Source organism: Euprymna scolopes, chromosome 9 (assembly GCF_053919585.1).
Source record: "Euprymna scolopes isolate OS-2025 chromosome 9, ASM5391958v1, whole genome shotgun sequence".
Lineage (NCBI taxonomy): Eukaryota > Metazoa > Mollusca > Cephalopoda > Sepiida > Sepiolidae > Euprymna > Euprymna scolopes.
This window is the reverse complement of record NC_136490.1, coordinates 40731024-40744398: the sequence shown is the minus strand read 5'-3', so window position 1 is coordinate 40744398 and position 13375 is coordinate 40731024. Positions and strand designations below refer to the sequence as shown.

Here is a 13375-nt window from a genome sequence, read left to right as displayed (position 1 = left end):
TGCACATTTCTGACAGTGGTAGAGCGAGTATCACAGTGAGAGTTGGACGGCAGTTTTGTTACCTTCAGGTTATCATCAGCCAGTCTCATTCAACAATTCTTTTCTCTTTCTCTGAAATGTTTCTCACGATGTACTCTTTTTACAATTACATAACTATTTCTGAAATTTTTAGATGAAGATTGATAGTTCATTATTATTCCGACTACTGTTCTCATCTGGAGTTTTATTTTCACAGCATTTTGGCTGCAAGGATATGTGGAATAGTGGATGAAGTACTTAGTAAAATTCAGATGTAAGTTACATTCCTCTGGATGTTGAAGGTTCAATCTCAAGTGCAGGCGACACTCAAAATACAATTGTGAATTACTTAGGACTTCTACTCAGTCATGGCTGACAAACTGAGAACATACAACCCCAGTAAAGGGTTTTGATTGAAATTCTTTGCAGATTCTCAAGTTTTACAGCATATACGTAAAGAAAGTTGGAAGTTACATCAACTTTAATGTGCAAATAACACGCTAGATGACAATAGTAGTTCGAATAATCCAAATGCAATAAAACTGTCGGTGATTTTATGTTCAACTCCGCACATTGACCCTCGACCATGGTCATTTATTCTTTTGGTTTGTCTTTGAATTTCTTTAAATAACACCCAAAAGGTATCATCGTCATCACATTTGATTCAACATTCTGCTGGATGGTGCATCATGAGGAAGATTAAATCTGAACAGTACAAAGAGACATGTGCAGAACAGGAGACTTTGATGGTATGGCCACAATGAAAGAATGGATGAGAATTCTTGAATTAATAAGATGTACAACAACTAAGGTCGCTGGGTCAGTTCACTGAGGAAGGCCAAGGAAAACATGGAAGTGATGAGGATGAACTTAAAAGAAAGGTTAGCATGAAAGTCAAGTTTCTATAAGCTGCCTACATGCTACTATGTAAAGCAGATGTTTAATTAATGAAGATGATGATGATTCACGTGTTGAACAGCTGAAAAAAAAAATCAAGTAAAACTAGTGGGCATATCTAAGATTCAATATTTGACACAAATGATACAAACCCATGAAAATTAAATATTTTACCAAAGACATTTTTTTTTAGTGAAAACAGTTTTATTCATTCAAATATAGAAAAGTAATATAGAATGTTTTAAAAAGTCATAAATCACAGATGAATCTAAATTTCACATTTTATGGAAAAAAAAAGTATGTATCATTTTTTTTATACAAGCTTTTTTGTCAACAGGCAAAGATCTTAATATAAAATATACATCACATTAATTCAATTTATGTAATGAAATAGCAGAAAATAAAAACAGCTTTCTTGTGCCCAGTCTTTATCAAAAAGCACAAAAAATTAAAAATGGAAGTGTTAAAAAAAAAAAAAAAAAAAAAAAACAACAAACAATACTTGGCCAATTATTTTCAATACAAAAGGACAGAAAATGTTTTCGTGAAGAGATATGGTGAAGGTATTTGTAATGAACCGAATGGGCATACAGAAAATCTAAGTTCATATCGAGTTGATTCTTAATGGAGATTCCTTAGTCAGTCCTGAGTCTGATTAAGACAGATGGAGAGGATATAAATAAATAGGTGTTCAATATGTGAATAATCCTTGTGTGATTGGAGAGGTTGAGTTAGTTGCATTAAATAAATTGTTTGAAAAAAAAAAAAAATTTCCTAAATAAAAACAAAAGCACTTCACAAAACTTTCTTTTTTCTGAGAAAGCAGACAAAGAACACAAAAATTTTGCTTAATAAATTCTTTGCCCCACCCCCCTCAATTTGTTCTCTGTTCAACAAGGTTTTATATAAAGACTCAGGATATCCATCAATACTCAATATTACATAAGTACTTAAATCCTCAGGATACCCATTCATTAAATAAGTCATTCATGCTTTGAAATGCTCTACTTAAATCTCCAGAATTAAAATCTCAAACTATTCCTGCAGATTTTCAAAATAAATTGAATCAAGAAAAAAATTTAACAATGTAAAAATGTATGCATTATTCAAACTACTATTTTCATCTTGTTTTTTTTTTATTTTTTTCACAACGTTTAAATTGGTGTAACTTCTTCAGGTGTATCTTTTTAAACTTAAACCTGTAGCGCAACAGTTTAAAGACGTGAAATAACAATTAGTTCAGAGTGATGGTCTTCTGAAGGTTCAATTCTGACTACAAGCGATGAAAACTAATTAGCACTACTACTGGTTTATGGCTGGCGGAACATGAACAATATATTGCTACAGATTAAAGAAAGGGTTTAGTTTGAATTCCATTTAGATTCCCGAGTTTTACATAAAGATACCAATGTTCCAAAAGATGCAAGTGAAGAAGTTAAGAGGTGAAAATAAGAAGCAAGATAAAAAGCAGTCATCCAAATTAACAATCCTCATCTCAAAAATACCAAAAAATTTCTCACCAAAAAAACTTTTTTTTTTTTGCATCTAGTTGTTTTTCTCCATTATCAAAAATGCAATAACTTAATACTCAATGCTTTTAAATATATAAGCCTGAATCTAGTGAACAATGTAACTTTTATAACATAAGATGAAATAATCTTTTGGGGGGAAAAAGAATTGGAGGCGAGTCACCCAATTCATCAAATCAGACACAAATATTTATAGTAATTATTATTTGCCCATGTTTATTTTAAAAAAGCAAAATAAAAAAGAAATTAATTAAAATTAGATAGAAAGTTTAAAAATTGAAACTAAAAGTAAATTCTTTTTTTTATATATATAATAAATAAATGTTACTAAAGGCAAGATAAGTTACTCTTCTATATATATATATATATATCCCTAAATGCTGGAAATCTTTCTACTCTAAGTTTCTTCCCTCGGACAGTCAGACTTTAGAATTCTCTTACCGTTACTGGCTTATCTGACTGTGCTGACATACAGAAATTTAAATACAGTGCAAACAGACAATTTTTTTCATCTCCCCTAAACCTGGTAACAAATAATAGCCCTTTACATGATATGCCTTGTTTGGGGTGAACGCGGGTAAAAAAAAAAAAATTAAAAAAAAAAAAAATGAATATATATATGTGTATATAACTAACACAAGAACTGTTAAAAAATGAAATAAATTCCAACAAAAAAGAATTTAAAACTGAATTTATATATATTATTTGAAGCTATAAAACACTCAAATAAAACTTGTCCTTGGTTAGAGAAGGAGAAACCCTTCTTGATTGGAGGAATTTTTTGTCCCATCCAGCATATAGCATTCATGGGCACTGGAACCCCCCAAAAAATAAAATCTACCTTGTGTCTAACTTTGAAATAGAAACTTAATATAATATAAAACCATTAAATCATCTGCCACCCTCACTGAAAGCTCTTCTAATCTGGAAAAGTCTTAGTGGACTTTGCAGATCAGATTGAGCTCAGCCTGCAGTTTATCCTGTTATACTATATGTATAAAGAAATGGAAAAGACAAGCCAACAAAAAAAAAAAAAATAAAAAAAAAATTTAAAAAAAGGTCAATTCTGACAGAGAGAGCTATAAAAAAACCTTCTCTAGGAATACACGAAAGCAACAGCATCTAGACGTAAAGATCTGATGGTTAGAGCAGGATGACCAAACCAGAATATTTGAGATTTGAGAACTGAAATATCATGGGACTGCTTTCCAACTAACTATAACATGGTCATTTTCAAATCTAATGCAAATAAGTCCCTGATGAACCATCCTCTTAAATAATTAAGCCTTACCCGAGTTCCATCAGCTACCTAACACTTAATAAGCCTCATCTTAGAGTGGCCTCTAAGCTGTGAATCCCCAAGTTAAAAAATAACAAACTTTTGGTTTTATAAAAGGAATCTAAAATAGTTATTTAGTCAGAATATGGAAACTATCATGCCTACTGAAAAACAGATAATTCCATGGTGCTCTAGCATATAAAACACAACCAGGATAAAAACAATTGAAGGACTTCTTCAGCAATAATGTACAAGACCTTAGAAAGAAAACTGTTTTTGTACAGTTTCATTATTGTAAAAGAAAAAGAAATGTGTACCCTTTCATTTTACTAAATAAAAACTTTGTTTTTAACACAATTACGGTGTGACATTAACATATTATACTAATTTAAATATTTAAAACCTAGAAATTAATATACTCGCATACACCATTATCAAGCAGATCAGAGGTCTCTAAACTACGCCTCGCCAAATGTCTTTAATCTGGCCCACAAAGCTGTTATGGAAAATGTAAAAACATCCAGGAAAAAAATTTTTTTAATTAAAATTTACGGAAATAGTGTGGTGTTTTCTGTTTGTTTAGAAAATGATTAAAAGAATGAGGTTTGGGAGGACCAGTTTCACTAAAAAGCAAAGCTAATGAAAAAAAAAAAGTGTAAAACACCTTCCGGTTATTTTTTTTTTTATTTCGGATTTTATTCTTTATATATATATATAAGAAATTAATAAAGCATATTACTTCCTGAAAACAGTTAATTTTCCTACATAAATAAAACATTAATTCTAGCCTATATATGTTGAATAGGTAAAAGCACAGAATAGTTAACATTCGAGAATTCATAAACCCAAAAAATAGCAGAACCCATGTAGTTTTTTAAAATGATACTAGTAGGGAGACCTGATGTTGACCGGGATTGAATGATGATAAACTTGTATTTCACATTCCCATATTTTTATTGTTATCAAAATCAGTGAAATCATCAATTTTTCAACCAAATCATTTGATTGCCTGCTCTAGTTGGGGACCCATCACAGTGCACTAGGAGGAAGCTTCACATGCCTCCCTGCAGTGACGGTCCACATTGCACTGTAGAAAACCTACTATTGATCTTATAAAATTATTTTTATATATAATAGCTTAAAATGCAAAAGTCAAGTATTAATTGTGCTCAAAACAAACATTCATTTTGAACGTGCCCCCATCATATCAAAGAAACTACTGTTGATTTTGTATGCTGGGTGTTTCTACTTGTGTGATAATAAAACTTCTCAAATGCACTGGTGATATTAGATTATATAAGGTGTTACCTGTTCCTTTTTTCATCAGATTTTTTTTGATTATCGATACTTAGCGAAGACATTCCATTACAAAACGTATCTAAGAACACATTTTTTATTTAAAGTTTATAAAAATAAAAATTTAAAAAAAGAGGTGCTTCTTTAGGAGATGACCCATATTGACTTGAATTTTCTGGTTATGGTTTACAGAATAAACTGTAAATGGCCAAAGCAGTTTACAATTTGAAAACCACCAAGAAAAAAAGTCAAACGATAAACATTGAAACAAATGCAAAACCAAGTTATTTTAAGATTTTAAAATTTTACCATATCCTGCAAGTTTGAAAAAAAAAAAAAAAAAAAAAAAACTTCCTTAAAAACGAATACAAAAAGAAAATTTGATTCACTTACTGATTTGAACAAAACCATAATATATATTTGTGTGAAATTTCATAAAAATCATCCCAATCATTTTGGAGTTTATAGGGAACTCACCCACACAAAGTTCCTTTTGTAACTATTGCAAATCATTTTCCTACATTAAAACTATACAAGTTCAGTAGAAAATTTCAATCTAACACATTTTATGCTTTTTTGTTTGATTTATGAGTTCTTGAGTGTTAACTATTCTGTACGTTTTTACCTGTTGAATATAACCGAGTCACAGGTAAAATATCACTTTCAAATCAGAAAGTCAATAAGGCAAATGTGATAAATCTTTAATACATTTTTTTTTTATGATTCATACATAATTTATTTTGCATGCAAGAATTTCATATTTAAATATTTCAAACTATTATAGAAGTACATGTAGTGAACATCAGTTTTTATACAGCTTTCATTTTTTATAAACTTGGAGGGTTGTTATATGTGTACGTGTTAGGTTCATAAAAAAAAAAAATATCAATATAATGCATATTTTAAACAGTACAATATTTATACATTCAACACCAAAACCATATAAAATTAGACTATGAAACAGAAAAATATCCGGAAAACGAGATCAATTTTGCATAGCTTAATATTCTACTGCTCAAACTTTCGCTTTTTGTTCTTTGCATTTTGTACTCCATCCAATCCTTTAATCACCCCTCCCGTTTCTCCTGACCATATTATAAGTGCTGTACTCTGTTCATTCCACTTGCAACACTCCTTTCTTTTATTTCTTATCGTCTTTTTTCGATTTTGCTTTCTGTGTGATTTTAAGCTTCGTGAGGTTATAACTTAATGATGCCCATTTATGCATGGCATTTTAATCAATTTTTTTTTCATATACTAAGTATTGTGTTGAAGCGACAATTCTAATATATTAGATGATTAACAAATTGGAATTATTTTTCTTTTTTTGTTTATTTAATTGTTCTATTCTTTTAATATTAAAAAAAAAAAACTACCACAATAAAGTTAAATTTTAAATCGGAACCATTTTCTTCAATTCCTTGCATGAATTGTGGTGATCAAGATCGCTGCCACAACACTACATAGATTAAACGGTCTAATGTTTGAAGTATATGTGCTATTGTATAAATCTTTAGGAAAAAGCAAGAAAAATGCCATCATCATAAAAAATTCAGCTTTAAATTAATCTGCCCAAAGTCAACATCATGAATCTATATATTAATACTGCAGTACTTTTAACGTACATATGTACGTGTATCACAGTTTCCAGATTATAAACTATTCGATCGGGAGATTCTATTTATTAAAAAAGAGGATAGAAGGTGATGACATATACTACGAACATTAAATTGTTAGTATATATAGATACGCTAATTTAATGTTCTTTTTAAAAAATAGGATCGCCCGATCACTGAAGATGCAATGTAAAAAGAAAAATTTTTTAAAAAATGTTTTTGTGTCGTATGTGAAACTAAAATATACCTTCTTGGTCTTCTGACTAGGATCCAAGTGTAGTATCTGTTCTGTCTAAAGATAGTATAATGATATCTTGCGGCATCATCCATACAATGGAAATATGTCACAGAGTCCTATAAGGATATTGGAGATAAACTGTAAAAACCAGATATATTCTGACACTACATTAACCAGATTACTTAGATAAATACGGTTACAGTTTTAACAAAAAGGCTACAATAATATTGTGAGGCATCCATTCACGCTGAACGTCCACAGAATGCCCAGCAGCAAATAGATTACATATGAAAGATGCCGCTGTGAGATTTCCATAAGTCCTGCTAGCTTAAATACATTCAATTTTCAATAGGCCAAAGAGTAAAAACTTTTTTATTTTTTCCTCCATTATATTTTTTCACCCCAAACAAAGCATTATACCACCAAGATGCAAGGGCTACCGAGTAGGAGTCAGATTTATATAGGGGCCATCCTAAATAGAGATATGCATCAAGATGTTTGTTCACATTACATTTAAATTTCTATATGTTCGTACAATTGGGGAAAACAGGGAAGAAATTTCAAATGCAAGTGCACCAAGGAAGGAAGCTGTTAGAGTAGAAAGTTTTCCAGCATTTGGAGGTCACTATAATGAAGAGGTGGGAATTTGCTGCTGGTCTGGTTTATTGAGAGGTAATTATGTTGAGGAAAATACAAGTGCATCAGAGCACATTCTGTGGAAGAAGTAAAACAAGCACTGGGATGCAACATTGTGGCGATGAGACAGAAACTATTAAACTTGTCTATTATAAACTTGTTAAATAGTGTGAGACCTATTCAGCTAGAATAGTTGACTTTGTTTTTTTTTTGTTTTTTTACAAAGGAGCCACCACTTATCAAGACCCGGAGGCCACTCGAGGATAAGGGTTAATGAGTGTACAGTGGTTAAGGGGAACATGTTATAGTCATATTTAGTAGTGGAAATTTGGTAAATTGGATTACTTAAGAATTTATTCACATTGGACTTGAAGACAACAATATTGTAGTCAGCTGGAAAGCAGGAAAACGGAACAAAGTTCCACAGGCGTGCAGTTCTAAGAAAGAAGCTTTGTTCATGGAATGTACGTCTAGGTTTAGGCACAGATAAAGAATGGGGGAAACCATTAATAGTGGTTTCAGCTAGACGAGCGTTTTTTGTGAAAGTCAAGACAGGGGGGAGGCATAGATTGGAGCTCAGATGAGCACTTGCCATGAAAATAATGATAAAGCAGAGACAGGCTCGCAACGTCTCTTCTGTGATACACATAGCAAAAGATATTTACATGTGTGTCCCCACATCAGTTTTCATTGGTTGAGCCTTTAAAGAATGTTACTGATGATGTTTGAGTTTGTGTTTTCATATATTTTTAAGATTTCAATATAAAAAGTGATTTCTTATTTTCATGAAATTTTAAACATAAGTATTCAAAACCAATTAAGAAATATTGCCAGAATTTCAATTTCATCTGAGCATCTTAAAGGGTTATAAAGTAAAAAAAATAAGTAAAGTGGTTAACCATAGTCAGGGGCAACCCATAGGCTCCCTTTTCATTAGCTACTATGCCAAAATGTAAGAGAGGGGACTATTCCTTTTCCCAGGACTACTCTACTTACCCTTTATCTTCACCTTATAATACTGAGTGTTTGAATCTTTGGAATGACCAAGCGAGAGGATTGAACCCTGTATCTCATTACAGCTGACCTGTTATCAAACACTAACTATGATGCCAAATTGAGGGTTACTCATTCCATTTGAAAAGTCAAATATTGATAATCTAGCAACCTTTGTTTATTATACTTTTTCATGGGATAAAATAAAAAAATTACAAATAGGTTTTCTGCAAGATTAAGAGAGAAATATTTAGAAGTGTGAACTTAAAAACTTCTTTTTTTTTTTTAAAGAAAAAGAAAGAAAAGAGGTGTTTCTTTAGAAGATGACCCATATTGACTTGAATTTTTCTGCTTATGATTTACAGAATAAACTGGAAATGGCCAAAGCAGTTTACGATTTGAAAAACCACCAAAAAAAAAATAAATAAAAAATAAAATAAATAAAAAATAAAATAGTAAACACTGAAACAAATGCAAAACGAGATTATTTTAAGGTTTTTATATTTTTAGCATCCCTGCAAATTTGAAAAAACAAAAAAGTTTTTTTAAAAACGAATAAGAAAAAGAAAATTTGATTCATTTAATGATTTGAACAAAAGTATTGAACCCATTTTTAACTTATAAAAGGAGGGGGGATAGTAGACGCTAACCTTAAAGCAAAGAAAAATAACAAAGTTGTTCCCTTTATTTAATGTTGCTACTGTTTGGTGACAGCTGGGCCATCTATGGTCTATTCCATGCATCACAATCAGAAATATTAGAATTAATATAGATTCTCTCCTCTAGAAGCATCACAAAAATATTGCTGACTTCCGACTCTGATGAAAGAAATTAGAGAAAGAGAAAAAAAAAATCTAATCTCTCACAAAATTTGCCAAATCTGTTGTTTTCATAAAATATCTATGCTTTTGTTTACAAAATTGGAAAGTCAGGTCATATATACATGTTATGGGAAAAAAATCTTTTCAGACAATTAAGATCAAAGTGTAGTATTTGTTCTGATGTTACACTTAAGTTAATTTATCCTTAGTATAAAATGTTTCAACTCGATTGACTAAGGCAATTTTTATTTTTGTCTACTTCCAAAGCACCCCTTTTTTGGGGGAGCTAGTTTCCCATCCCCACATTAAAAACGACTTTGTGTCACATATTGACCTTGTGGGGAAGCAATTAAATAGTAATAGTATCAGCATGATGTTGACTTATGATGGAACGGAGCAAGGTGAAAAGGAACGTTAATGCTTTATAATCAGGTAATCATGGAAAAGTTTAATATTTACAACGTACAAAAAAAAGAAAAAAAAAAGAAAAGAAAAAAAAAAAGAAAAGAAAAAAAAAATCACCGAAACGTTTAATCTTGTGCATGAAGGATTTCTGGTTCTTGGAACTTTGCGGATGGCAAAGGAATACAATGAGTTGCCGCAAAATCAATCATGTATTTGCTCGCTATATACTTGGTCAATACTTTTTTAGCATTCTGGCTTAACTCTTTGCCTCCCTCAATTGGGAAAGGTGTAGACAATTCTTTCAAATAAGCCTGGCAATTAATTTGCGGGTACTCGTCGATGGCATCATCCATGTCACGCTGCAAGTGCTTCTCATCACTGGTGAGACTCAACCACTCCTGTAGAGTGTTTGGGTCAATTATGTTTGGATAGCGATGTTGGAGAAGTTGGCTCAAAAGAAAGTTACCACGATTGCTTAACAAGTCTGCCTGTGTGTTGGTTGTGATTACTTCATCGAGGGTCCTCCGAATGAGCAGCACAGGGCCATGATAGTGGGCAAGTTGTTCTGCAATATTCAAGTTCATAAATTGATTCACACATAGACGCACAAACTTATCCATAAAAGCTGGCAATCGTGTCACAGCAAGTGGGAGCAGATGATCAAACGACGCATCGATGATGAGAGATTTCAGGTCGGGATATGCCATTCCAGCCCACGTAGCAACATAACCCCCAATCGACCAAGAATAAATAATAATATCTTGCGGTAAAAACTGAAGCCCCCTGATGGCATACTGTATTACAGCATCCACTGCGTGCTGTTCTTCAGCTGGGCCCGGACGGCCACTACTCTCACCGAATCCTGGATGATTCCAACCCAAGACAGAATATCCTTTTTCACATGGTGTACACACAATGCCGATTTCGTAATAGCCGCAGTTACCTTCACAGCAAATTACTAACGTACCCCCGTTTTGAGTTTTTTTTCTATTGTCAATGAAAATAGTATCGATGCCATTGTTATCAACAGTTTTAACCCTAGCACGAACCGCTCCATCATTTTCGACTAATTTTGCTCTGTAAGATATCAGCGTTGACCGATTCATTTTATTTACTAACCAAGTTGCCCCCGGGTAGACCAGCGAACGGCCAATAAAATTGAAGAACACATATCCCATGAGCAGCATTGGATAATGTAATATTTTCTGAAGAATATTGCCATCAACTACCGCAGGTCCACTCACGGTAAGTTTATTTAAATTACCAGTGTTGGATCTTTTCACGCCGGCCTGTGATGTATCAAAATCATATGGTCGAGCCCACTGTTCAAAGTCATAACAGTTTAACATTTTTAAGTTGGAAGGCGTTGGGCTAGCCTCAGTAGCGACAAGTTGCTGCTGAAATAATTTGTATTCCGAATCCATGTATCGTCCAAGGCCACGGATGACCATGGCAATAAGGTAAAGGGCAGCTGCCCCGGACACACAACGAACCACCACTATCATGTTGTTTGGGTTGCTGCAGTAGCCATGACGGTAAAGGTAAAACATGATAAACGGTGAAGCCCACTTGGAAAGACTGAACATGAGTTGAGCAGAGGAGATGATTTGGTCGCCGATGGCCTCCAGGTGTTTGCTTTGGTAGTATATTTCAGCCTCGTTAGGTCGGCGTGTCCGGTAAAGGCGAGGGCCGAAGATGGCTCTGATGATAGACGATGCCATGATGTTTTGGGGCGCAGCGTAAAACCTGGAACTGTTCGTGTGACGAAATAGGAAACGTTGCGGTTCCGACACCGACGATGACGAATTACGGATCTAAATAATAATAAAAAAAATAAATCATTGTTTTTTTTTTTTAATAAATTTTCTTAAATAAATAAATACTTTAAAATGCATAAATTAAAAATGAGTTAAAAGTTAGGATTCGCACCGTGTTGTTTACAAAGGCATTCCTACGGTAATGACGATGGACAACATTGAATCTACGAATGACCAACAGTGTATATAATTCGCCTCAACATATACTTCTTTAATAAAAATATTCTTGAAGTTTTTTTTCCTTCTTTTCTTACCAATAAAATGATAATGAAAATATATTTTTTCAAGTAATGCAAACTTTCATAGTCATCTACAAGAATTCATTTGGTGGCGGCAATCAATCACAATTATTGTAAGAATTGGTACTTCTGCATTATAAAGCCCGTTTTCCGTGAACCTTACTCGGCAACGACCCCTCCCCATAGAACAAAGAAATCCGCCGGATTATACTGAATGACTAAAAAGAGACGCGAGCAGATGGTAAAAATTGAAATAAAAACAAAAAAGAAAAGAGTTTAAAAGGAAAAGAAAAGAAAGGGCAGCCCCAGCGTAGTACAACCCCCCCCCCATGTTAAGAACGGCTTTCGGAATAAACACCTCCAATCTCGAAAGGCGTTCTTAACATGGGGATGTTGGGAGGTGCTTATACTACACTGGAGCAGGTCGTAAAAAAAATAAATAAATAAATAAACAAAATTTTTATTACTCCTCCCCCCCCCCAAAAAAATAACAGGAAAAAAAAAACAATTGCCATTAAAAAATAAATAAAACAGTAAAAGTTATGGTACTTCTACAATTTACTACCAAAAATGGAGATGCCATTTTTTTGGGCACCTGTCGTTAAATTCAGAGTGAGAAATCAGTGTTTTAAACTATGACCGAAGTAGGAAATAAATAAAAAAAATTACAAAATTGTTTTATTAAAATTATATTGATAAATATCTTATGCAGACTTTTCAATAAATGTCTTTACAATTATATGTTGATACATTTTTATACAATAAATATTTTGGTTTTCAAATGGCGCTCGCCTAGTTTGTGGAAAAAAAAAATGAGTTGGATGAATGTTACTTACATCTGGCAAGCTCAGCGACGGGGGATATTGTGACCAACTTGAATATCTATCTACTTCTGATATTTATAGTCAGGATTGAGTAGGAGGGGTGGGAGGTGATTACCAGGGTTTCGGAGTCGGAGTCGGAGGTTTTAGCTGGAGTCGGAGTCGGATTTCTAAATGTAGTCGGAGTCGGAATTTTTTTATCCGACTCCGACTCCTTAAGTCCCCCCACCAAATTTATTTTTAAATGGTTTTCCTGTTTGGTTTTACCAGTTGTACAATTTAGCAGTTTTTATAATGTCTTGTTCTTATTTTTTTAGATATATCATATTTTGTACTGTCCTGCAATGCTTCTACTTCATCAAGATATTTTGGTTTATCGGATCACTGCAAATCTTGTCTGGACAGCTTTTTTCGCTTTGGTTGTGACGTCACACATGATCAATGAAAAGTCTGTCTTTGAGTGAGATCACTGTGGATAACAATCAGATTGTAATCCGAAAGTTATCCAGTTCCTGAATGGAATTTGGCAATTTGATTAGTCCAGGATCGATCCGGAATTACAATCTTATCCCAAAAAAAAATGGGTATAAATCAATTTGTGTTGCCACCATGTGACAACATTGTATATGATTAACTAATCTAAACAAAAATAGCTGATTATGGCTGAAACAGTATATCCCAGTGATTTTTCTTTTCCTTCATTTTAGGTAGTTTATCACATTTTTCGTTAATAGAAATATGCTAGATTTTTGTCTTTGTTTTTGTTTTTC

The 13375-nt window shown here is 32.8% G+C and overlaps 1 protein-coding gene across 3 annotated transcripts in view; it reads right to left on the bottom strand.

Moving 5' to 3' along the window:
* Window positions 1-7707: 7707 nt before the first annotated feature.
* Window positions 7708-13375, bottom strand: part of LOC145284519 (phosphatidylserine lipase ABHD16A-like) — a 34599-nt gene continuing 28931 nt past the window's right edge. For all 3 annotated transcript variants that reach the window (XM_080133404.1, XM_080133405.1, XM_080133403.1), the window contains exon 2: window positions 7708-11542. In XM_080133404.1, coding sequence (XP_079989530.1) covers window positions 9854-11542 — 1689 coding nt within the window. In that variant the 3' untranslated portion in view covers window positions 7708-9853. The remainder of the gene's footprint in view (window positions 11543-13375) is intronic.